Genomic DNA, 27,924 nt, shown 5'->3' with positions numbered 1-27,924 from the left:
TGATAAAACTTTCAGTATTTTATTCATTTGTACATCTCCACCCCTTGTTCCCCTGAAAGTAAACATGATCATACAGATGATAAGTACTTCTAATATATATTTTTGACAGTTTTACAGCCCCTGTACAAGAGCATGGATTTCATGGAGTTCACATCTACATCAGCAACATCAGTTTCTTTGTCCAAAGAACCGAGAACAAGCATATATGGGATTAGGAGCTGAGAGAGAGAGAGAGAGAGAGAGAGAGAGAGAGTGTAGGGTTTTGGGTTAACAGACAATGGCATATACAGAAGCAGCTCCATCAGGATCAACTATGTACAATACAAACCATTCATACAAATTAGGCTCTAGATATAGAATTCATTACATTACAGTGTATTATAAGTGACAATGAGCAAGCCCTCCAATCATTCCTGGATCTCATTAAACTACAGAACACAGCTCAGGCTGAACAATCCGCAATTATTACAGTACAGCTTCATTGTAATAGGTAGAAAACATGCCTGTAGTTAAGGCCTGCTCATAGCCAGCATAACAAAGCCATTCTCCTCATCCTTGGGCCTTCGGGCTGGGAGGAATAACTCAAGAACATGTAGGGACTCACAGGCTGTTCAAAAGTTTGTCGGTGGAGGGAACATTGAGATTCTGATCGCGAATAATTCTCCTGTGACATCGCTTCTGAGCGATCTACCAGCTAAACGAAAAAGTCCTACTGTATCTACACCTTCGTGGCCTTTTGGCAGTTCTAATAAACATGTACATACTTGTACAAATCAACTAATTAAACAAATATTCTGAAAATCAAACACTTCCACAATTCTAAATTAAAACAGAACATTACAAGACAAACTCAGAGTTTACATGGTCATACAAGAAACACTCCAGTGGTAAAATCATATTCTAAGAACATTAAAAGATATAAAGAATAAGTTAACAATAATATGTGCTTTAACTTAAAGGATACCAACTGAGTAAACAAAATCACTGTTATGCCCTCAAATGAAAGTTTCATGAAGTACTCGTGCAAATAGCCAATTTTTTCTCTTTTCAAGTCGATTTAATAAATCCGGGCCATGAGCGCATGGTATGGGCAGGGGAACATGTATTTGTTGTGGATGGGGAGAGAGCTCCATCCTTTGCCTCTCATTGTCCTTCGTGTGGGTGATGTCAACGGCTACGTTCAGCCAGAAGGGAAGTAAGGAGTATCGCTGTGGTAGTTATAATCTGGGCAGACTTTCTGCACAAGCTTGTAGTCGGTGCTGTAGAAGGAGATGTAAATGCAAATGACTTTGAAGGGCTTCGAGCAGAGCCAGGATACGTGGCTTTGCGTCTGCTCCTGGTAACATGTCTTGGATGGGTCGAAGTTGCAGAGCGTGTTCTTGGAGCCCCTCTCCACCTTCTCGTACTCAATGCGGCAGTTGAAGGATTTGGAATCCTTGGAGTCAATGACCGACTGCTGGGCCGTCAAGTCAAACTCCACGATTTTGCTGGGCGGGACAAGGCTGACGGACACGTTGCCCTGGCCCGTGGAGTTATGGCGGAAGAAGACGCTGAAGGTGCCATTGCCGTGATCGACGATCTTTCCAGTGATCAGGAGGTTGAGCTTGACCGTTTTGATGTTGGAGTGGAAATCTCCCCAGCCGAACATTTTCTTGAACTTGCCTGTCTTGACCATTGGCCGCCGTTTGGCTCGAGGCCTGGAGTCCTGCAGGTCCGTGGTATTCCTCAGCCAGTCCCACAGATCCTGCTCTGAGTAAGGCTCCGGAGTGTCATAGTGCAGGTCCAGGGCTGTTGCGTTTTCCTTCCCATGGAGAGTCTGTGATAGAAGCCGACTGATGGACAAGTCCTTACTGCTTTCTGTCCATATATGCTTTAGTGTTGACTTGGGGCTCCCTGATTTGAGCAGCTCCGACTTCCCCGGGATAGAACCGTGGGCACTTGAAACCTAAGAAACAAGATGGAGAGGACGTTATTGAGCCATCTTAACCTTAAAGAGCTACATAAGATGCATAATGCAAAGCAAGTGAGCATTTCATCCAGTGCCGCTTGACAGGAAAAAGGAATTAAATGGATAGTACTCTTGATTCGGGAGATATTGACCCCTAACCCCCTCACAATCATGTAGTCTCCTACTCAACAGACAGATCAAATGGATTAGGATGAGAGGGGGGAAAAGATAATCGATTGAGCCTGCAAGCTTCAATTTGCAAGGTGTTAGCTGACAGGTGCTGTCTGGGAAATGGAACGAAGCGTGGCGAATGAGAAAAAGAATACAACGATCAAACTCGCCACGTAGTGAGTTCAGGGAGTGGATCTCCGCCGGCCCTCCCTGATAATACCGGTGACTATTCTTTGAGTAAAGAGCAGACTATTAACCAGCCAGTGCTCCTTGAATTGATGATTGATGAACCACTGGGTTCTCTCCATTTAGTGCAGATGAGTGGAATTAGGTCCATACAGGGCCTGGCGGAGTGCTGTGACATTGATTGCCTGATTTCTACTGTAAGACCTGACAGCAGATCCGTCTTGCAGTGGTTTTTGCATCTCGAGGGCTACCCCTGGGATCGATAGTTAGAAAATAAGGTCTCGCTACCAATCTGCCCGACTCTTCATACAGAATTGCCTCACAGCATGTGCGAGAGCGAGGGCGATGCGAGTCCATTTTAAACACAGTGCTGGGTGGGAGCAGGGCCACGTGGCTCATTTAAGGATTTCATGTTGCGTACCTGAAAGGTAATCGATGTCTGACTTGAAGAGTGGTTCAAAATGCAAATGAAGAGAAGTTTAACTTAAAAACTTGGGAATTGCATGATAGCGGTCTACTCGTGTTCAGAACTCACATTAAATATTTGTAAAAAAGTAAAGAAATAAAAATGCACAACTCAAAATGCACCTGACAAGCACTGACCCTAGTGATGCAGAACCCTGGGAAGAGAGTTCAAATATGTTTCCAATGAAATTAGCGATCATTACTCTTCCTCATGTGTTAAGTAAGAGGCCTTGCCCTGTACTAAAAGAGAGTAATATGTTTTGTGCTCTGGGGGCATGATTAAAGAAAGAGCTATTATTTATTAATGGCTAATTGCTGAAGGGGCAATACAAACATTCCAAGGCTGAGCAAGTTTCAAGGAGCTATTTGTGTGAAGTTCACTGCAGCCTGACCAACTGGGAGGGCACTTGCATTGATAAATGGATCTTTATAATGCTTGTTTTAGCAAAATATTGAGGGAAAAACATGTTTTCATGTTTATGTATTCATCATTCCAATAGATTATAGTGTAATGCAATAAAGCACTTGCAAAACATTTTAACAAGTGTCCTGGGTTATGTAACATTCAGTCAATATATAGTCAGCTAGTCACAATCATATTAATATTTCAATTATTATATAATAATTCTTACTACCACTACTACTAAAAATTTTAATAATAATAATAATATTAATAATAATAATAATAATAAAAATAATAATGTAAATAATTAATTTTACATTTAATTTAAAATGTAAATGTAATTGGTTTGCATTATTTTATTTTTTTAAATGTTTTAGGTTCTTTATTTTCTTATTTTATATTTATTTCTTTTTCTTTTTTCTTTTTTTGTGTTGTATTCTATGACATTCATTCAGTATGTTTTCTGTAATGCACTTTATGAACACTCTTAAAAAGATGCTATAGAAATAAAGCTTTGTATACTAAACCCTAACAGAGTAATCAGGATCTTGTATCACCCTGAAAGTTTATTTGATAATGACCAGCTAACCTGCTTACTAGAAAGTTATTACCAAATAAATAGACACAAAATAAAGTTGAAATGATTTTACTGCAAAGAGATTTGTCAAATCTCAGGCATGCAGTTTAAAGGTCCTTATACCAAAATATTTGATGGCAGAATACTCCAACTTATCAATCAGAATAAAGCATTTCAGATATTCATTCCAATTGAGTCATTAATGAGTCTAAGAATTGTTAGAATTTTAGCTCTTTCGTTTATAAACAGCCATTTAAAAGGTAAATCCTGATACTAGCATTCAGCTACTGAAAAACAAACAGTGGCTTACTCTTTGCCTATGGCTAGTCTGTATCTGTCCACCTTTGGCGACCTTAAAAAGCTCACACGTGGACAGCACAAAGAGTTAAACACTGGCCAGGAGTTCTCCTGGGCATAAAGCCTGCAAACATAGCTGATGTCTGAACTCATGCCTTGGTCTGTCCAGTCGGTCTTGCCATGATGGGCTTGGATCCAGCCCGACTGCTGGAGCTTTACGGAGCCAGCTGCAGTGCTCACCTGAGGCAACAGTGCATCTGGTAAACACATTTGGGGGGAGTCACGGCCAAGCCCTTCCCACCTCACCCACTGACAGCCGGCCAGCCAGGCACAAACAGCTGGGCTCCCCCAGGGCCTGTGCTGCATCAGGTCAGCAAGAGCAGCATGTGTGCACCAATCATGTGCCTGGTGTGAGTCTTAATGAGTCTGCCTGCTTTAAGAGCTTCAAGGCTGACAGATCAAATCATATTGGTTACATTCTTAATCCCAACAACAAGCTGTACAACATCGAACATTATAAATATTAAAATGCTTTTACAAATGCAAACACTGTTCATTCCAACAATACAGGATTCAGGACATGTTGTTCATCAACACAGAGAGTAGTTAAAAGCAAATTTTGAAATGCAAATGGCTATTCTGGACTATTTTTAATTTAACACACATCTGAAAACATGAAAGCCATGACGGGACAAACAAAAACCAATGCAAGACACGAGACAACAGCCTAAGATGTCCATATGAATATTATTAATATTAGGGATGATTTTAAATATCTAACATTTTAAAGATCGTTTTATTATGCAAATATTCAAACAAGTAAAGCATGGCATCTATAATATAATATAATATAATATGGTTTATTATGTCATATATAATTGTTAAAAAATATGAGTAAAACAATACATAATTTTCACACTATATAGTTCAAAGAAATGTGAGGGCAAATTAAATTCAGCAACTCACCAAATAATTTTTTTTAGAACTATGAACAGTCGCTGTTGTGCCAGTGAATAACAGAAAAGCACACACTGCAACATGGCGAGGTAACAATGTATTTAATCTTGAAATACATGCTCTAAGTCTGCACTGCAGTACCAACTAATGGCAAGAATCAGACCCTGCTTGCCTAACATAAGCCGGAGCTACATTTGGTCCTAATTAATGATAGCAGATTAAATGGAATAATTACACAGGCTAATTCTGAAAATGCAATTATGTTATTGCCGCACATTTGTGTTTCTATTTGAATGTTAATTTGCACTAATTAAGGTATTAATATGCATCAATAAGTCAACTGCAGTGTTAGCTGGCATATTATTGACACATTGATTACATTGCCAAGGCTGTTTACTTATTAAGTAAAACATTACAATGTGCTTGTTCCAAGCATTTCTGCAGGTGTCCATATCCTTAAAACTGTCCAGTTAAATGGAAAATCATAATCAGATTTGGTTTCGGGGGGTAACATATATATATATATATATATATACATACAGTATATACTCAAATTTCCCATACTGATGTCTGTGTTATGGAGGGTAAGTACTCTGACTGTGTGAGGTAACTTCCTTTCATAGTCGTATTGTCTCTTTGACAGAGCTAGCGTAAGAAACAGCAGGTGGACTACAGGTCAGCCGATAATGACCATTGTTATAATAGCTTTTGTAAAACAACGGTAGTAAGAGAATGAGCAAAGGGAGCAGATAAAGCCCAGAGTAGAGGAAAAACAGTCTCAACTATGACCCTGAGACCCACATTTCACCACTTACCTTTACACTACAGAAATACACTAAACGCGAAGTGAGGGGAGAATTACAAAAACACGTCGGCCTGAGATAAACGTTGCAGAGAAAACACGGTCCTTATCAATAAAACCGCTAAGTCGAGGCCAAAACCTCCACCGTGCAAAACAATATGCCATAAAAATGTTCAGCGGATCATTCCGGTGCCTCACTTTAACAACCTCCCAAACAACGTTTACAGCCTGGGAGATGAGATAAAACGGTGCATATCTTCTTCCTCCTCTGCAATTCACTGCCATCCACAACCTAGACACTTAAACAAGGCACCTCATGCTGCGGCTGTCCTCAGAGAAATGAAAAAGAAAGGCAAAAATGAAGATGGATTTCAACTAAATCCACTTCTGCTAACAAAGCACTTGCAGGCTTTGCTAGCCCCCCTTTCCTCACTGCCTGCTGCATGCGTTTGGTTTGTAGGAGTGTGAGGCATTGCACAGGCCCATTAGCGGCATAACTAAGCACTGTGCTTTAGGATGGGCCGTTGGGGCAGGGGCACGTTTGCTGCAAGAATTGGACTGCTGCTAAGCAGCCATGGAATATCAGGCTGTGACCATGCACTAGAACTACCTAATGGTGTCATAAGAAGACCATTAGACGCACCATTAAAGCAGGCTGTCATGCTCGTTGTGTATTGCCAGTGTGTGTTTGTAACAATGGCCATGGACTCCCCAGATACAGTCAAGTAGGTATTGAACCCCAGACACAGTCAAGTAGGTATTTCACATCATCTGAGATGCCCGGTGTGAAAAGCATTTCCTGTATTTACGAATGTAATTATGATAGAACCAAATGAGAATATTAAAACACATGTCTGTTTCGGCATCACAGGAACTCATTTGAAAACAATGGCAGCAGAATGCGATCATCAGTCTAGGGGTCTTTATAAAAAACGTGTTCTTGCATTTAAAACACAAGGCGCTTCACTGAGTTGTGAACAACATGTTTTTGAAAGTTTAACAGCATTTAAATGTTCTGCTATAGTGTGGATTTACATTGGTAAACTATTTAAGTTCAGCATAAACCGGAGCATTAAATGTGTTCTGTGTGAAAAAAATGGCAAGACTAGAAATGTGTTTAGTATAATTTGACAATCAAACGTTTATCAAGTCTAACATGTTTACACAGAAAAACAATGGAAAGCAGTGCAGTAGAGTAGTATGCAAAAATGTGCTCGTTGTGAATGCTGTCAGTTTTCAGATTCATTTTAGGGGAACATGCTGTGTGAAACCAGCAAAACCAGTTTCAGATCTAGTCACATGACTCCAATGATATGCTCAACTCTCAGTTAAAAATAATCAAAAAGCATTCGAAGCTGCTCTCTGCTGATTCATATTTGACTAATTATCTTGGTCTTTGTAGGCTTTTGTCATATTAACTGTGCTAAGACTTTTATTTATTTTCTTGACATCTTTTGGTCACTACAGGTGAAATTCACCAAATGCGAGAACAAAAAAGGCACTTGTTCATACAGGTACAAATAAAACAGCGTACTGTATAAACAGTAGGCTATAGTAAAACATTTGAGATTCACACCTGCTATTAAATATGATTCTCAATCCAAAACAGTGACTGGGTGAATGCTCTAACAAGGTCATTTAGAATCTTAAAATGACATAGTATGAATAAAGTGAACTAGGTTCTAATTTCAGCTCAACAGATCATGAGTAAAATAAAAAAATCTCATGCAAAAACTTGCCATTGAGATTCATTATTTTATGATTTATATATAATAATATAATAATATAACGTTAATAAAGTTTTTGAGGAAAAAAAACAAATATGCAGAAATAATTATTTTCAACTCTCATTCTGAAATTCTGACCCTCTGTCTGAAATGATTAGTTTCTTAAAGGGCCGGCTAATTTAAGGCTTGCCAGTAAACAACGACTGTTAGGATTGCTTAACATTGCATAGGAAACAGTATCAGCGGCCGCTGGTTTCTGCACATTACAGTTCTGAAAACATTATTTACATAAATGACAATGCATGTAGCTTCTTTCAGATCCAAAACACTTGTCTGTTTCATCTTTAAGGAAAAGTTTCATTGCAAACTGTCCATCACACTATCCATTATTTACTAATATTACTTTATCTGTAGACAAATGTATGAACAAAGAAATAATTCTCTGAAGCGATCCGGAATGCCATTAAAAAGAAACCATTGACTTATTTCTGGTGCTGAGGTCTTTTTTAAGTTTGTACAGAGACACAAATGAGTTATTTAAACTGGACACATCAAAGCGAACACTCTTTGACTCTTCCATTTGTCCTGTTGTCACGAGTAACTCAAGCGCATGGATATAATATTTCACAAATTGAACAGGCATCTGTATACTCTATCCACTGTAGACAGCGACAGTGATTATAATGGCTTCTATTTAGATTTGACATCAACATGACGCTCGCATCCAGTGTAGACAAGTGTAACCGTCAACTGACTGAACCCCCTAGTGGGCGGGGCCTATGGTGTGATTATTTATAATTATTCTTGCTGTGGAGGCAAAATGTCTTATTCAAAGGTATTTGCCTGTGTGACACCACAAATCCCACAATCAGGGGCAACACAGCTAGGGGGAACAGAGTGCACAGTGACGTGGACATACAGCCAAGTATGGTGAAGCATACTCAGAATTTGTGCTCCGCTTTTAACTCATCCAAAGTGCACACACACACACACACCATGAACACGCACCCGGAGCAATGGGCAGCCATTTATGCTGCGGCGCCCAGGGAGCAGTTGGGGGTTCGGTGCCTTGGGTATTGCAGGACCGAGACTCAAACCCACAACATTAGGGTTAGGAGTCAAACTCTCTAACCACTATGCCATGACTTCCCAGGGCCCAGAGGCTGAGAGGTGCGCACAACGATGTCCACTAGGAGGCCGACTGAGATCGTCAGCTAAATCCCCCTCTCTTCCTGTGATGGACCCCACAGACCAATTCAGTATTTGCAAACAGTGATGACATTTTTTGTGGGCGGAGCTTATCTGGTGGCTTTATTTTCACAATTTCAAGATTCTATCTCACAATTCTGATAAGGAAAAACAACTTGTCATTCTGTCTTTTCCCCTCAGCTCGGAAACATGAGTTTATATCCCTAACATGGCTTTTTTTTTTTTTTTCTCTGAGTTGACAAACTCCCTATCATTGAGTTAATACAAAGACCTCTTATATGTCAATAGATCAAAGCAAAAGTGATTTCTTATGTTATGACTCCTTAAAGGGACTCTTTAGAGTGTGAAATTGATTTAAATTAGTCCCTGTCAGTTGACATCGATGTCACAGCTTAAGACAGACACTCAGCAGCAGAATCGAGCACCCATGCTGTTAACCACCATTAACTAACATTATACAAATAAGAAAAAGGCTACAAAACCGTGGCTCCTTTAAAACAGTACCCCAAAATGTAACAGTGAAATTCCAACATCATCTCAATACTATTCCCAAGGAGGAACCCACAGTTCTCTTCCTGAGCAATGCAGATTTTGTTGAGCCAACTCCGCTGCTGAGCGCTGATATTTACAGTGGAAATCTTGAGCCTAATGTGGCCTGAGGCTCCATAAATCAAAGCAGGCTTCCCTTTGTCAGCACCGCAGATGGCCCCGCCGCCCAATCACCCCAATTAAGAGCCGAGAAAGCGAGAGAAGAACACAGACGCAGCAAGACGCAGAGAGGAAAAGTGAACGTGTGAGAAGAGAGCTAGAGGAAGAGAGGGCACCTGTCCCGCTGTCATATTTGGGGGGCCTCCTCTGATCAGTGATTCGGGGCCTTCCTCTTAGCCACTTCAGCGCAGAATTAATGATGGCAAACAAAAGCCAGCGCATCGCTCCTCACAGCTATTTGTGGGAGACTTCTCTCTCTACTCCTTTCCCTCTGAACTAATCCTCAATGTCACACTTAATGAGATTTTAGGTTGGAATAATAAACTGAAGCTGTGCTGCTCTTCTTCAAATGATTTCTTCTACTCCTATTCTTTATTTATTTTCCTTTTTTGCAGACCTGGATCTATACCATGCCATTAGACACCTGTGCTAGTTTCTGCTGCTACATCTGCAGCAGAAAGATAAATTGAAAGGAGCTGCATAAATGCCATATACTTTTTATAGTTTGTTACATCATGAATCTGTATAAATGATTAATAGGGTGTTCAAAAAATTTAGTTTTAATTTAGTTCCAGTATTTGGATGAATGCTGTATATGCTGTATGTTTATTCATGTGTGTGTCTGTTAAATTAGTTTATAACTAATTTGGTGACAAAAGTAATTGAATATCAATTTAGTTTCAATATAACATGCCGTATGTTTATGTGTATGCGTGTTTTACTAGAAGGACTCAGGTTGTTTCTGGGGCTAACAATAAAAAATGGCTTGGACCGACAAACTCAAAAGGTCTCAAAAATTTATTTTTTTACTGCAAGTAATTTTTACCATGAATTGGCAAATAATCCATTGATTTAAATGTGAAATTTAGACAGAACGTCTGAAATAGTGTTTTCTTCTAATATGTACAGTTATTATTATTACTATAATTATAATACTATAATATACTATATTATTTTAATTATTATTATAATTAAAAAAATTATTTATTAATGTATTATTTATTCATATTTAAAATCTAGTTTTTGTCCAGTCAATTTTGTAGTGAAATCCAGTACACAAAGTTTATTATTAACCTCCAAAATCCAATTTTAACCCTTACACAAACACATAATCTATAGATTGGTAATACACACACACACACACACACACTCACACACACACACACACACACACACACACACACACACACACACATATATATATATATATATATATATATATATATATATATATATATATACAAAGAAAAAAATATCCTAGTATCTCTCCAAGAGAATTAAGAGGCTTCACATTTCAGAAAATATTGGGGGTTTTCTGCAGTGCCAAGTGTATTTATACATGTGTGTTTTGTTCTTTCGGGTGAAGTGGTAGGAGGGTTCAAGAGTCAGGTAAAGAAGAGTGCTCTCCAGGGAGGCTGCCATTATAATGCACGCTCGTCGCTCAAAATCAAATTAAGCCTGTAATCCAATAAACTGCCATTTCTGCTGCAAGTGACCTCACAGGACCTCATTTCAAATCCGTGACAAGCTTTAATCAATATGATTTAGTGGTTGAGGACACAAATAATTCAGCTGAGGAGAAACCAAGCGCTGTTCTGCCACTGTCTCCACACTGGAAATCTGCAGTGCTGTTTTATAGACGGCCTGTGGTGTGTTACAGTGACGCATTGATTTGCGGATGCAATGTGATGAGAAAGACAGGGGCTGCTATTATGAGACCCCCTCAAGGAGCATTTAACTGAAAGTCAGAGATCAATATGCTCATGTCCATCGGAGCGGGCCATTGACAGGACTACTTACGGGTTACAGTATCTGCCATTGCCACTTTAACCTGCCAATGGGCTCTTTGCTTCCTGATTAAAAACAGTCTGGTTTCATCTCACTCTCATCTGTTTGGTGACAGGTAAACCAGAAGCAATCATATCTAGATAATGCTATACTGGCTTCTCTGATAGAAGGCTGATGCTTTATTTGCCCATGTAAACATTATGAATACACAATGCAATCACTGATGTTTGAGCTGGATTTGTACAGGTTTTCAGGTTTTTTTATGTATTTATTTATTTTTATTTTTTTGTACTGTGCACTGAACAATATGATTAAAATTGAAATGAAGAGCAAACAACAAGATGTGCATTTGAGCCAAAATTCCCCTGTCACTTTGATTTGTGCCATTTCATTCAGGGGAAACATACAAGGAATGCTAATATCAAAAATGACTTTACTTTGGAAGCTAGAGTTCAAACATATCCTAGTAAAAAAAAAAAAAAAAAAAAAAAAAAAAAAAGATATTTAAATTAAATATAAAGTTCAGATCTATTCACATATTTACTGACATACTGATTTAAAAACCATAGTTTTATAACTTTATTTGGAGTACTACTTTTCTACGTTTCTTAATATTAAGCCTAAAAATTGTGGTAACATCACAATCGATGAGTATTGTCTTTAAACACAAGATATTTAAAGTGTACCTGAAGTAGACAGTACTTGCAATAGTTCCACTTTAGCACAGTGTATCTTTACTTGGACTTCAGCTCTTCTGCACAATTAAAGTGCATCAACCACAAAATGTATTGTTCCAATTTAGTAGACTTTAAGTATACAAGTTTAGTATAACAAAAGTACAGTTATAATATATTTCAAATACTTTTTAGTACATTTATATTTCAGGAGGGCATACTAAATGTGGCTGCAAAGGCCAGACAGTTAATGGTATTTGACAATTAATTGCAAAAACACTTGCATAATCTTAAAGGAGTTTGGTTTGCAACAATGACCCTTATAGACTGTCAATTAAAATGTGATTACATACCTATAGGGACATGGTGATAAAAAAAAAATGAGATGTGGATTTCTATATTTTTATGCAATTAGAGCAATTATTACAACTTTATAGCTATATTCATAAAATAAATAAATAAATAAAACCAACCTTTTTACTCTGTAATACTCCATTCCAAGCAAAATGAATTCAATGCCAAAGTTACAGTCTCAGAAATGACATCGGCATATTCCAAACATGGACAATGTGCATCTGCAAAACACCTACCAAGAATAGACGGACATTCTACAGGATGCTACAACTGAATTACATCAGCAGCAGCCCTGTCTGCAGTTTGAAAGCATCTTGAGTCTAACATCAGTGCAAGAAAAGTTATATTGCATTAGGAATCATCTTCCACGCTATTTCCTGCAGGGTTTACATCTGGAGAAATCCTGCGGATGCTTCAACCCACAACGTCTGCTGTCAGCTTGTAAAACATGGTGGGGGATCCGTAATGATACGAGCAACCATTTCACGACAGTGATTAGATCCAAAGATTGCTGTGCATGCTCTTAAAATGCCTAAGGAATATGAGGCGCTCTTATAAGACCAGGTGCACCCTGTAATGCAAACACCATTTTCACATAACATTCCCATATTCTAGGAAGATAATACTTACATATTCTCAAAAGGTAGAATTGAATGCCTTCCAATGGACCTTTTTTTGCATTTCCAGCTGAATCCATCTTAGTTTTGTAAACTTTTATTTTGAACAGAAACTACAAGAAACATTGTGGTGAATGGAACCTACATGTATATAACATAAATAATGCCACGGACAAAAACATAAAGTATAGTGTCATAAATGTAGTTTATATCTTTGGTAGATCTGCAATGGTAATAACTGTGGAAACGCATCATCACTATCTGTGAAAAGACATCATCACTATATTTAAATATCAGTAAGCTTTCGCAGGAAGTTCTGGAGCATAAAGTGCCAGGAAGACTTTATCCCTCAAAGAACTAACTTCTCTTATTGATTAATGACTCAATATCTCAGCACACAGTTCAGTGCTTGTATGATACCTACAAAGAAGACTAAAGCTGTCCTTAAGGCAAAGGATGGACTTACTTCTTATTAGGTCCTTGATCCTGATATATTACTCAGTGTCTTGGTTATAGTTTATCAGAGCCCTGAGGTTAAAACATGGAAATGAGGGCCAAGACAGGACAACTTTCCTTTCAATTCTGGTCAATTGTAAAACGGGCTGTTAATGTAATTGTACGTTAGTTTTAAACCGACTACAGCACATGATGTAATCAAAACCAGATCTTCAAGAATATCTCTGAATGCTTTATTTAATTGCTGGTACAACTATCATCATTTTAATTAAGTTGAACATAACAGATTACTTGAGTGCCTGCATTTGACTGTTGAAAAGAGAATGAGAGTCAGTGTTCTCCAGAAACATGAATATTTCATTCATCCTATAAAAGAAGGGAGGAACATAAAGCGAGGTAAAGGAAAATTCACAAGGTGTTTGGTTTAAGAGAAGGGAATCATCTACAAAGGCACTCATGAACACTCATAAACACTTTAGCAATTTCACACTGGAAGAGCCTTTCCAAAAAAAAAAAATACTCCCTAATGAAATTTAAGCAATGAATCCTGAGACAGCCAGGCTTATCACTTCCCTTCAATTACCCTCCACCAAATTGCTTTCCATTCAAAGCATGTTGCCCGATTGCACTTTCTTAAACAGAGCACAGTCTAAAGTTCATTTTCAACAGCATGAAGACTGGCTCTGGAGTACCTGACTGCGTATGAGCCCGGGTTCATAGACACTAAGGGCATGAAATGCCTCATATTAAAACCTCCTGAAATACAAGATACATGAAAGGCTGTGGGCTAAACAAAGCCAGGCACAGACAAACTGTATGCATACATAAGTTGACTCCTGTTTCTCAGAAGCAGCTGAGATGGTATATGGACACTTCATGCACAGCTGCATCATGCACTCCAGCTTTACTGAAAGCCAACTTGAAAGGAATTAACATCATATCGATGTGTTACCTTTTAGATATTTTTTGGGATTGACAACTAGGGTTATGCTCCATTCAAAAATGAAAATCCCTGAGTGAAAAAAAAAGGCTTTTAAATCCTTATTCCAATTTAAAAGTATAAAGGAATAAAATAAAACAGAATTTCAAATGTTAAAACCTCAGAAGCAAAACTCTGGCCAATCTCAAATTGTGTGATAAGTGTTCAAGGTCAGTAAAGATGCTTTTATAAACTTTGGGTGTCCACCAGTGGAAATCTACCATCTTGATTTATGCCAACCACAGCCTGAAAACCCACTTTTCATTCTACTAGTACAGAGATGTATCCTTAATTCCAGGTTTTGATTTTATAATAATTTATTCAATTAATAATTGTATCCATAAATTCTCTAAATATAATATAATATAATATAATATAATATAATATAATATAATATAATATAATATAATATAATATAATATAATATAATATAATATAATATAATATAATAATGTTTATATTAATTAATGTTTCAGTTTACATTGACTTTATTTTTTAATAAAATGTCTCTCTGCAACCCTAATCATATTATCATATAATATCATAAAAATGAGTTTCTAGTTCCTGAGTTTATGCAAATAAAACCAGTACTGCTGCATTTAGATCCACTTTATTCATCATTATTTACAACCAGCTGTGACAATAATAAAATATGTTAATATAACATTTTATATAATTGTAAAAAATAATTTGGAAAAATAATAATTTTCATATGTTTTATATTATAATATTTTTATAAGATAGTATTACAAATAACTAAGAAAATTTTGTCTCTAATGAAAATGCATTTTCTTCAGTCAAAATGTTGAAAGGAAGGATAAAAGAAAATGCTCATTAGAATCATTAATAATTACAAAGAATAATCAGTATATACCTAGTGTCAAATGTCAAATGCCAAAGGTAAAATATCAATTTGATGCTCTCTGCCTTTCTGCTAATATATTCTTGAATTAAATAAAGAATATTAAGAATATTAATATTAAGAAAATAAAGAAATATTAGTTACAAAAAAAAAGTAAAAGTTCAAGACATTTTAAAAAGTTGATCCCACTCAGCATAAATAAACATAATATATTATGATTAAAAAATATTTAATATAATAAAGTGTCTGAACCTTGACAGGATGTGCTGCAAACAGATACTTCCCATGAAGCACCACAGAATGAGGAATCCATAAATGGCCAGATTACTTTCTGGGTTATTTAGAGCTGTGTTTCAATGATTCATATTCTCTCTCTCACAGACACAAACACAAACAGATGGAGGAGAAGAAAGCGCGAGAGTGTGTGCAGTGTGTGTGTGATTGAGAATGCAGGAGAGAGGGGAAGCAGAAAAGATTAATTCAAAATGACTTGCTTTTGCGCTGGTGCAAGAAAGCAGCAGCATTACAAATGAAAGTGGATTTTGTATGCTAGATTTAACCTTAAATGGTTTCGCCACGCGTCGCTATCATCTCTGACAATTTCACAGCGAGGGTCAACGCCTAGTCTCCTTTCTCCCAACAGGAAATTTCATTCTCCATAGACAAATTTTCCTCATGTACATGTCCTTAATAGCACTTCTCAGGTGACCCCTATTCCTCATGTCCTACTCTACGATAACAGAGAGAAAATGCATCTAGAACTAGAGTATATTGTGCATTTAAAGGGACAGTTCACCCAAAAATGAAATTTCTGTCAATATTTCCGGAAACTCACCATTCGAAACCTAAATGACTTCCATTCTTCTGCAGAAAAAAGATAAATTGAAAAAAATTGGCACGTTTTTTTTTTTTTTTTTTTTTTACACTAAAAGTCAGTGGGGTGTAATGTTGTTTTGGACCCCTTTGTCTTTAATTACATGTGTAACATGTTTACATATTTAATAACATTGCATTGATCTGAAACTTAATCAACTTAAAAACTTAAACTTGTTTTCCATAGAGTAATGAATGTCATAAAGGTGATATAATTTTCATTTTAGGGGGAACCAACCCTTTTTAGATATGATTTCTCATATAGTGCAATGTAGCACCTACAATACATTTTGAAAGCATGTTAAAGTAGAGGAGACGCAACCTCACAGAACATTACAGTTGAAGTAGGCTGTGAATATAAAGTTGATGTGAAAGAAAAATTTGTTTTTAATAAAATCATACCAGATAGGAACATATTATTTATCTTATTTTTGCTGTTGTCTACGTTATTCCCTGTGGTGGTGGTTATTACATGTTTACAAGCTCTTAATATATGTGTGTGTGTGCATGCATGTGTGTGTGTGTCTGTGTCAAGTGGAGATTATGAGACTAATTTCAGAAACCTCCTTCTGGGTTATACACTACTCTGATTACTATGTATTCCTTGCTGAGACTCGCTGTCCCGTTGCTCTAATGCACTTTCACAGACTAATAACACATCAAAGTAAAGCCCTGAAGATACTCAGAAAGTAGAGTGCGCCGTTCTCCATTTCCTATACCATAGGACATCTTCGGATTCTCAGTGTGTTTGTCTATGAGCATGTACCTGCATTTATGATCAAGCACATTTGTGCAGTTTTCCTAATCTAAAATAATGTTGTTGTTTTTTAAAGAAATGTTGATGCTTTTATATTACTGTAGATACAATGTTCGTAACATCCATGTTATAGTTAAATGCACAGACATACATTTATTTTCTCTTTCTCTCTGCCTGTCTTACAGATACATGCACATATGGTTTCACTGATATTAGTAATAAATGTTTCACTTCAAATCAGCATATTTCATTTTATTTTTATTTTTGGAAAATTATCATATTTTTGATAGAGCATAAGTGTAAATATATTTCATTCTCATCTGAACTAAAGACAGATTTGCAAAAAAGTTAATTTACTCAGAAAATAATATGTAAATAAGGCAGTTTACAAACAAAATAGTGTTAAAAAGAAACACCTTAATAAAAATGCCTTATTTCAAAAACACATTAAATTAACCAGGGAGCTTTTAGTTTAATAGTCTGAGCAATTACTTGGAAACTTTGAATAGTTTTCACATTTCTGCAGGCAAGCAGGAAACGGAAGACTGGTGGAGAGGTGGAAATTACAGAATAACGTCAATTTAATAAGTGCTAATCAAAAAAGTTACCAAATCATAGGGCATTTCTCTAAATAAAATAGATATGATGATTAAAAAAATTGAAATTAAAGTTAAATAATAGTTAAATAATCAATATGATAAATGTGACCTTGGACCACAAAACCAGTCATAAGGGTATTAGGGTTGTAAAATTTATGCATCATCTGAGAGCTTTTCACTGATGTATGATTTGTTAGAATAGGACAATATTTCGCTGAGATATAGATATTTGAAAATCTGGAATCTGAAAATGCAAAAAAAAAAAAAAAAAATATTACAATACAGAGAAAATCCCCTTATGAAGTTGTCCAAATGAAGTTCTTAGCAATGCATACTACTAATCAAAAATAGAGTTTTGATATATTGATGGTAGCAAATTTACAAAATATCTTCATGGAAAGATATCTTTATTAATATCCTAATGATTTTTGGCATTTAAAGAAAAATCGATAATTTTGACCCATACAATGTATTGCTGGCTATTGCTACAAATATACCCGTGCGACTTAAAGACTAGTTTTGTGGTCCAGGATCACAAATCATCATGTCTAGATCAATAATAAAAAAAATAATATGGCAAAATATGGCAACCGAAAGTCCCATGGCCTAATCAAAAACACCAGAGTAAAAACTGCAGCCCAGTACCAGAGATGTGTGTCCACTAAAACATACCAACCAACATGAGCTAAAGGCATAATCTGAGTCTAAAGCTACTGTAACACTGATTTTGAGACATGTGTTTCATCTATTGTCTGTTTCTACTATAATTCAGAAAAGCAGTAGTCTTAAAACAATATAAAGGCAATTGAAGAAGTCAATGAGCCTCAAATGATCCAAAACTAATTTAAACAACTGTCTGAAATTTGATTTCGCATCACACCATGTGGTCTCGAAACGCTGTCACAAAGACAATTACATTTGAACACAGGCTAGCGTCATCTACATTTGCAGAAATAATGCCTTTTCCAGTAGAATCAAATTAAATCAAACTAAATAGAACTGAATGACATTCAGCCGAGACGAGGGAGTAACACATATCATAACACACTGGATGTTCAGGTGTGGGCGTGCTGTCAGTCAACGCTCTCAAACACACACACCTTGCGCTCCGCAGCCACGTCCCTCAGGAGCAGTGTAAGGAGAATCGTGCTTACCTGTCTGTCTGTGGTTGAGTGGCTGCTGCTGTGGGGCCGGGCTAATGTTTTAAGTAATGGCTTTTGAGAGCTGACAGATCGCTTGTGTTCGGGCTGCTCTGGGAGAACAGAGCACATCCATCACCTCGCCATAATGCGCCCACCCTTCAGTCACTATCACAAGGCACCGCTATTAGCTTTACAAAACCTGGGAAATACTTTGACAGAAATGACACTCCCACATGTCAATTAATTACAAGGATTTTTCTCTGTCTAATTAAGACGATGGCTGGAGGATTGTGGGCATTACAGGTGGAATCTTGCCATTCCATATCAGCAATGCAAGAAAAAGTAATAAAAGCTTCAGGAAGTTAAGAAAATGTTCTTAAAATATAAAACATTTTTGAACTATGAAGCTTCATCAAAAGCTGTTTTCTTCCTTTAACGTGTCAGGTGTCATGCATTTTTCTTGTTTCTTTGTCACATATCGGATTATTTAGCAAGTTTAGAAGTTTTTTTATTATTATTATTACTTTTTTAATATATAGTTTACATACTAGAACAAATGTTCAGGGGGAAAAAAAAGCTGTGAATAGACCTAGTGTTTACCACAGCTGGAATTCATTTAAGTACTCCTTTAAAAAATATGATAATACAAATAATAATAATAGATAACATTTGGGCTTTTTTAACTTTTTTGTGTTTTTAAACGAATATGTAAACAAATAAATAATAATAAGGTTCATTAATAAACACATTAAGCAATTGTGAAAATGAATGAATGAATGTATAAATGAAAGATCTGCTATTCAATAATTATAAGAGGGACACTAATAATAAGAGCACTTACTAATAAATAAATCAATCAATTAATGAATGAATTATATCCAATAAATAATCAATAAGTATAAGAACACCAATAACATGCTAATGAATAAATAAATCATGGAAATAAATAAAAAAATAAATTGATAAATAATAATAATACAAATAATAATAATAATAGGCTAATGATGGTGTTTGAGGAGATTCTGCCTTCTATGTAAAGCCCAGAAAAGCACTATATAAATGTAACAAATTATTATTATTATTATTATTATTATTATTATTATTATTATTATTATTATTATTTATGAATAAATGAAACAATTATGAAAATAAATAAGTCAATAAATAAAATTTTAGATTAATAATAATACATTTAATTAAATAATAAATATATTTTAACCATTCTGGAAACAAACAGACATTTTTTTGCCATCTGTGCACTCTTTCAATGGTCTCTTTCTTTTACACTCTCTCTTTCTCTCTCTCTCTCTTTGCCTTTCACATAGAACAGACAGATTTTGAATGAGTAGTGTCAATCCCAGAATAAACTGAAGTGTACAGGTAGCTGTAGAATGAAACGTGATGACAACAGATAATTTGAGCATAAAATAAAAGAAGCTGGATTGTTCTAAATAAATAAATAATTAAATAATCAAACAAATAAATAAATGTTTCTAAACAGAATGAATCTTAGCCAGACACGTTTAAAACTTTCAGTCAGGAGGCCTCAGCCCCAGAATCTACTGTATTGCCTCCACGCTCAAAATCTGAAGCATATCTTCTCTTTTTTTCTCGTCAGTGATTTTTCTCGACACGTCACATTGGCTGCTTGCCCACACAGGCTGAGGAATAATTGTGACTCTGAAAATCAATAGAAGTGAAATCCAGCAGGTCTCAGTCATGTAATGCAATACTGTTATTCACTGCAGGAAGAGTGATAAGCGCTCCGATTGGTCCGTTCCTCTGGTTAGCAGTCATGATGCGTTCTCATGCACCTGCCATGCACAATCCTTCTCATCTCATCCCGTTTTACTTTCTCTCTCCACTTAATTCTACAATTAAGAATGAGGATTGTTGTGTAAAAAAATATATATTACCTATTGATTGATAGCGTTAAAATAAGTAAAACTAATTCCCAAAGCAGAAATTCAACTGTTGCTCAATAAAATAATCTAGACTGACACACACACACACACACACACACACAGACAGACTGCAGTTAGTTAGCATATTATGCAGTAGAGTGATGAGCCACCTAATGCAAAGCAGCTGAACCTGACACAGAGTGTATCTTTGTGTCAAGATCATTGTATTTATTTCCATATAGTACAGAAACTGCATCCACATGCCAGCTAATTAACTTCAATAATTACACAAAGGCAACATAAGCAACTGTAATGTCCAAACTGAATCTACTCTTGAATTTGAATTAGCTTAAGATGTAGCACTGCAGATCTTTCCTGTGACACAGGTTTACTATTTTTCGAAACACTGAGGTTAAATAATTGTAAATATATATAGTTGACTGCATTTATTTAATCAAAACAGTAAAAACAGTAATATTGGGAAATATTATAGCAGATGAAAAAATAATCTATTTTAATATATTGTAAATGTAATTTATTTCTGTGATGGCAAAGCTGCATTTTCAGCAGCCATTATTACACTCCAGTCTTCAGTGTCACATGATCCTTCATATTCAGATCTGCTAAAGAAACATTTCTTATTATTATACATTTTGAAACCAGCTGTGCGTGTAATGTGTCCTTGCTCAACAACAATATAAAATTAAATAAAAACATTAATTGGCTTCACTACAGAAAACAAAAGTTATTTCCTCACTAAGAGGAAGAAGTTGGAGCACAAGAATTGGCGCGAAAAGAATGCAACATGACGTTCAGAATGCATTAATGAAAAGGCACACTTACACACCAAATATGTCAATAAAATGCTCTGTTTTTATCTCATAGACACTCATTCTACCCTCTAAAGCATCTTGAACTTGTGACAGTGCTCCACCTGTAGGCAAAAACAGGTAATTCCTTTGAAGGCAGTAATTGTCCACAAATAAAACCAGCATATACTGAGTACTGGTTGTCATCTTACAACAAAAACGGTCATTTTATCATCTGATATGCACAGGATCACAGGAGGAGAAAGACACTGTCTGCAGCTGAGCTGTTGTTCCTGCTTTACTGTTCATAAATCAGCCAGAAGCAACACGCTTTTATATACAGTAATACGTAAACATCTCTTGTTTTGCCATACTTCAGTTCAGTGGCATTCTTTCAGAAACGGTGGCAGACGTGCATCCAAACACAGTCTGGAAGTGCTTTTGCTGTAATCCATGACTATTGTTGTCTGACTGACGTTTATGGCTCAGAGATTTCTTTCATCTCTCTAATTCCAGCCTCTTTAATGCATGAAAGAAACTTCAGAGACCCACAGCATTTTAAGATAGAAGGGAGGTAGGCTGGGGTTATCTGGTCCTTCCTGCCTCTCCGCGGGCTTTGCATGGAGTATTTAGAAATGTTTCTTTCAGCAGACCACACAGCTCCGTGGGGATGCGATTGGGGAGGATGCTTCTATATATAGAGAGAAGGGAAAACAGCCCACTGGGGTTCAGGTCAGTCTGGGGTATAATTTTCCAGATCCAATGCCCTTCTGAGGTTGCGTCTAAAGCTGACCTCTGACCTGTGTGGGTGACTGAAATTCGGGAGCAGTTTGTGGAGAGAAGAATGGAGACTGTGGTAATAAATCAAACCAACCTTGTCCTGTCTCCACCCCGTGATGTGTCCTTAGCTTGACACTGTGTGTTTGTGTGTGTGGTTGTGTGTGTGTGTGTGTGTGTGTGTGGAGGGTCAGAAGAGGAACTGGTTTAAAAGTAAAATGTGCTAAAGCCTATGCAGGGCCATAGACAGGTTAGGATAGACACTTAAAAGGCATGACTGTGGACAAATAAAGAGCACCCTAGTGCTAATTAACAAAGACATGACTGCATTTTGAATGGATGTCAGTGGAAGGGAGGTGGAAGTATGATAGAGAAACTGCTGGGAGGAAAATGCTTATCAAATATCATTTCTATGGTATACGCAAACAGTTATTGACTCTCGTACAACTCTAGGCTATTGGTTATCAATGAACACAAGATGCATGGCTATTTACAACTTCCTGTTTTAAACTGTAACACTTTCTTCAGTGGAACTGCTTTTCTTCAAAACAGCAGCTTTCTCCAAAAAGAGCTACAGATGCTGGTATCTCCCCATAATAATAATAATAATAATCTTAATAAATATAAATAATAATACTTTATACTTTACTTTATATTTACTACGATTTAAAGTTTTATATATATATTTTTAAGGGTTTGTTCCTTTTCTTGGTGTATGAATTCAATTGGCCACGCCTCACAAAAAGTTACACTGGAATTTAAATTGCCAATGCATTCTGGGAAATAAAGTGTTAATCCTCCCTGATCCAATTTATTTATTAATACATTTTTATAACAAAATACAGTATTTATCAGCCTAAGAAATCAAATAAAGATATACACATTGATACAGATAGATAATGTGAACAATGTTTGAACCTGGTCAGTCTTGCTTCTCAAATTCTCAGCCATTCTTTCTCATCAAAAAATGAGCTTTTCCATTCATTGCCGTCAAATGGCTAGCTCATCATGGTAACTAAGAAGTGATTTGTGTCATGGTGCTTGCTGTTAGAAAGCAGTTGGGAAAGAGCAATGCCCTTGGCACAGGTTTAAAACACTTGCTGAATTAAGGTCACCTTCAGACATCAATCCTACAAAGACGATTCATCATTCACCGCCCCCGTGCTGCTATCACCACACACACAGGCATAACTACACACCTTCAAGAGTCAAAGGTCATTCCAAATCACATTCTGACTGCCAAAGGGGTCAGTCATGCAGTGTTGGTTGCATTCCATTGCACGTTCAGCTCATCTCAGCTGTGATTACGGCACAATGTCCTCAGAAAATCCTGTTTCTCCAATTATCTGGTGCAGAACTGCTGATGGTACCATTTACCTACAGAGGTGCATTAACATAATGCAGATATCCTTAACTGCAATACGGAGGCACTTCATGAAACTCATAGAGTTGGGATAAATGGACTGTGGCACTGATGTGAACACATGTCTATTAAACAGCGGATATGAGTGTGTGCGCCATGGGAGGAGGGCAGATTACATTGCTTTGCACACTAACTATACAGCCCTGGGCTCCCTCTCTCTCTAACATACAGACCATACTCCTCTTCATCACTTCAGAGCTTAACATCACTCAGCCTTAACACACTTCACTGACACTAACTCACCACCCAAAAATCAAAGCCTATCCTGAAGGGGAAACATTCACAAATATATATATATATAAACAGACACACATTCCTTATTTCAGATTCAACCGAGGACTCAATTTTAATGCATTTCAATGCAACAAACTAGAACAGAGAAGCTGCGTTCGGAAGATAGGTCACACTTCAGTCGAGTGCTAACGTAATGTTTTATCATAACAGGACAATCTTGATTGTATCGCTTAAGTTCTTATTAATTTAAGGCCCTCGAGAGGGTGATTAAAGGCCATTTTTGTTTAACCCGTTTAAAGAGACTGACAGGCAGTGTGTCAAAACGTCTCCGTTGGGACCCAGGGCAGGTGACTAACGGGTTTTCTAGTGTCTTCTGAAGCATAGGTGAGGTTTAATAGACTAAGGGCTGAGGATTTTTACTTGAACTATTTCACGGCGTCTCTCCGCCGATCATTAGACACAAGAGGTTTAGCTCAGACCTTGAACATAGCTTTCCTCTGGAGTCTTAAATGGAGTGGATGTAGTTGGCTGAGCAGCTTCTACAACACACTCATCGGGGTTAAAAACCGCTGAGCCGACTGAGGAGCGTTCCATCCTCAAGTGTATTAATAACAAGGTACATCTGCGCGGCTTGTGAAGATAATGAATCTGTACATCTATACAGTTCCAGAGAACAATGTATATATATGCAGTTGTCCTAGAAATGTAAAGTGCACTTAGAAGAGCACGTCTGGACGTTTCATGCGTGTACTTTACAAACGCTGCAACTTCTTTCTAGGCATTGTGGTGTTTTAAATATACTGCCCAATCAGTGCAATGCTGGATGCTTAAAATGTGATCACTGTTTCAGACTGTGCTAATCAACTGAATTTTTTCATTGAGATGCATGTAATTTTAAAGGAAAAGGAATATAAAACCATACACTAAAAATGGTTATTTAATGCAAGTTACTTGACCAAATATGCTCCAGAAAATATATTTTAAAAAAAACACAATAAATGTAGTTTTACTGTAACATACTGTAAAAATTTAGTAAAAGTATTAACTACCTTATAATTTGCAGAGTAAATTAATTTAATATTTAAAGCAACTGGTTTTAAGTGTAAATCACCTTTATAGTACTATGTCATTATTTAGAAACTTCGTTTTTTTTTTTTTTTTTTTTTTTTAATTACATAAAGTGGAGTGATTTATGTCGTTTAATTAATATACACTGCATTATTTTATGGTCATGTGTGTTACTATGATAGGGTTTCGTGTTTGTGTTGTGTTATTAATTGCTGGAGAGACCAATTATTTATCTTTAAATTATCACGTGACCTTAAGATATACAGATGGGGCCTTAAGTGCACATCTATATTATTGTTATTAACAGAAGCAAACGAATTTTAACGTAAACAGTTTAGCACATTATATAATTCTAAACGCACCTTTATGTAGTTAAGAACTATAATATGTCGTATGTGCATTTTTTTACGTTAAAGTTCCGGCAACAGCTGTTTTACGGTAATGCATGCGTATTATTAATATATTTGTTTTTATTTTATTTTTATCAGGAAAAAATTAATCTAAAGGATAGCGAAAAATACTTGGCTAATAAAAGCAATGTGTTTGTACAGACACATGTAAAGACGGTCTTGTTTAACAGGCTGGTGTCGTTCGCTCACACACAGCCGCGCTGTTCTGCTGTTATCAGGGTCAGGACGAACTGACAAACACAAGAGGCTTAAACATGAAATACAGCAGCCAAGTTCAACACTAATACTCGAAGCTGCGGACAGGACGATGGAAATCCACAGCCACGGGCTTCAATTCTCTCTTAAACTCTCATATTTTAAGCCATCAAGTTATTATGCATGATGATTTAGAGAATTATTCTAAAATTCTGTTATGGAAAAGGACAACAGAACAAAGGATCCTGTGTTCTTGTACACAAAACGCAGAATATACGTAGTCTGTATGAACATGTATATACACATTGTTTGTGGCCTGTAAAACACAGTTTAGGTAAATACATCATAAAGGTAGCCAACATGTTAATAGAGGTTTTTTTTTTTTTTTTTTTTTTATTTTTTTATTTATTTTTTTATAAAAAGTCAAGATGTAGATATGCTGTACAAAGCGTGAGTGTGAATGATAAGCGCTGGAGGCCGGGCTGCGCTGTCCATGGTCCTGAACTGCCTTTAGAACACGAGTAGACTCGCACTTCACAAAATTAAGAGTGTGTTACTGTTGTTTGGTCTCTATAAAATACAACACGAAGAAAAGTATAAGAAAAACACACGGAGACAATCTGTTGTCATCTGATCAATCAATCTGATCAAATGAAAAATAAATGCGCTTTTCAAACATGCCTGTAGCATATTTAAAAAGATACAACTCGATTTTAAATAGCAAATGTTTAGTTTTAAATCTCATTTGTAAATGTTAAAAAAATAAAAAAATAAAAAAAATAAACAATGAAGCTTAAATGACATTCATTTTGTTAAAATAATAACTGTTCTGAAATAAATCTGCTGGACATACTAATAATAACTAAAAATGTCGTGTAACCAGTTTTAAAATGATTAAAATTATACAGCACACTAACCAGGACAAAAGTTATGCGTACTTTATGAGAAGAATTGCAGTTGATGTATTGCTTTACAGCTGAAATTTAAGAAACAAATCAGTCTTTTGTGTTAAACAGGCCATTCTGACGAAAATAAACAAATTAGAAAGGCACAGGTGTACACATATTTGAAAACCACATAATTTTATACTTTTTTTTCTTTTCAGATGCAAATGCTCAAATTATATTTTCTTAATGTAAGTGATGTTAAAAAACTCTTTCTTTTTTCTTTTTTTTTTGTTGTGTGCACATCTGTGTGTGCGCTCACGGCATCTCTAAAACATTTTAAACTGGAAAAACATAACATATGGATGTTAAAAACATAAATATTTATTTAATAGGCATATTTTAGAAAACTAAAAAAAAAAAAAAAAAAAAACACCACACACAAAACACTAAGTATTAGACAAATGCAAGATTAAAATGCAAAGCATATATGTAGCGGTTTTAATCTACGTACATTTAAAATGTAACAAGATTATCAAATGTAATTGTGTGGTCACAGTACATCCTTTAAATACGTCGTAGTCTATTCTCCTTTCTTGATTTATTTTCAATAAAGTAATTAGCCAATTTGTAGAATGTAGCTTGAGACATGGCTTGAGTGTGTAGTGAATAGTGGAAATCAAAGAGACTCTCATCAGGGTGCAGGGCTGTCACTGACGCTTCGTTTAAGCAGCTATTTTCATTTGTTTTGGCGCCCCCGTGAGGCCGGACAGAGAAACGCAACTCTCGCAACTGGATGTCGATTCCAGAAACAGAGAAAGGTTTTGTATGCGCTTTTTGAAATAGAATCATTTTATTAAGTAAACTCACGCCGTCCGAAAATTTTATACACAACTTAAAACGCGTTTAAAAGTCTCAAAATTACAAAAATTAAGGCATAAAAGTTTATTTTTCACGACCCTCAAACCATAGTTATAAAGTGAAGAGCATCGCATAGGGCTACTGCTACAACACTCCTGTCATTCCGAAGTGCCACGGTTTCATCTGATTCTCATTTAGACACACGAGCATATTTTACATGTAAATGACTAATACAAGTAAAAATGAGAGACACTTACCAGGTAGACAGCCGGAGTGAGGAGAAACACTGCACACCAACACGTCGCCCGCATCCTCCCTTATCTCAAACTTCCACTAATTTCCCTGCGCTGTTTCTTTTGACTGTAAGGAACATAGATCCACTTGGTATCCGCTTTAGACCTTTAGCCTAGGCAAAAATGACACTATAGACCCCATGACCACAGAATTGCCTTTAAACTTGGACACAGATAAGGGAGGGAGAGCAAATGAACGTTTACACAGGCATTAATCCAGTCAAGGAGTGAAGCACAGTCATATTTCATTAAGATGTCATGGGAGATGGTCGCTGGTCTTGCTGCCTGGAGTGACTGCGGCGTAAGTCCTCTTAGAAAGAAGGACAGAGGCTTTTCACGCGCGCTGTCACTCAGCGGTGCCTTTATATCGCGCGCTGGGAGCCACGCGCGCCGTACAACATCCGGAGAGAAGCTCAGAGGGGGTGGGACGAGAGGAGAGTGGTAAAAAAGATTAGAGAACAGGACGAGATTGGTCCGAGAGACGCCGGGATCACACGATAGCGACGACTTAAAAG

The 27,924-nt window shown here is 36.5% G+C and overlaps 1 protein-coding gene across 1 annotated transcript; it reads right to left on the bottom strand.

Moving 5' to 3' along the window:
- On the bottom strand, positions 1-27,924 carry LOC127978808 (neurexophilin-1-like). The gene is made up of 2 exons (XM_052583720.1): positions 27,374-27,924; positions 1-1,945 (listed from the first exon to the last, which is right to left on the bottom strand). The coding sequence occupies exons 1-2, from the start codon at positions 27,425-27,427 to the stop codon at positions 1,181-1,183; spliced, it is 819 nt and encodes a 272-aa protein (XP_052439680.1). The 5' UTR covers positions 27,428-27,924; the 3' UTR covers positions 1-1,180.

Source organism: Carassius gibelio, chromosome B19 (genome assembly GCF_023724105.1).
Source record: "Carassius gibelio isolate Cgi1373 ecotype wild population from Czech Republic chromosome B19, carGib1.2-hapl.c, whole genome shotgun sequence".
In the NCBI taxonomy this organism is placed as follows: Eukaryota; Metazoa; Chordata; class Actinopteri; order Cypriniformes; family Cyprinidae; genus Carassius; species Carassius gibelio.
The sequence above is the reverse complement of the archived record's forward strand: the minus strand, read 5'-3'. Positions and strand labels throughout refer to the sequence as shown.

Coding starts and splice junctions, on each gene's coding strand:
- LOC127978808 (XM_052583720.1), bottom strand. CDS start 27,427: ATGCGGGCGACGTGTTGGTGTGCAGTGTTTCTCCTCACTCCGGCTGTC. Junction 1,946..27,373: donor TCACTCCGGCTGTCTACCTG/GTAAGTGTCTCT, acceptor CTTGTTTCTTAG/GTTTCAAGTGCCCACGGTTC.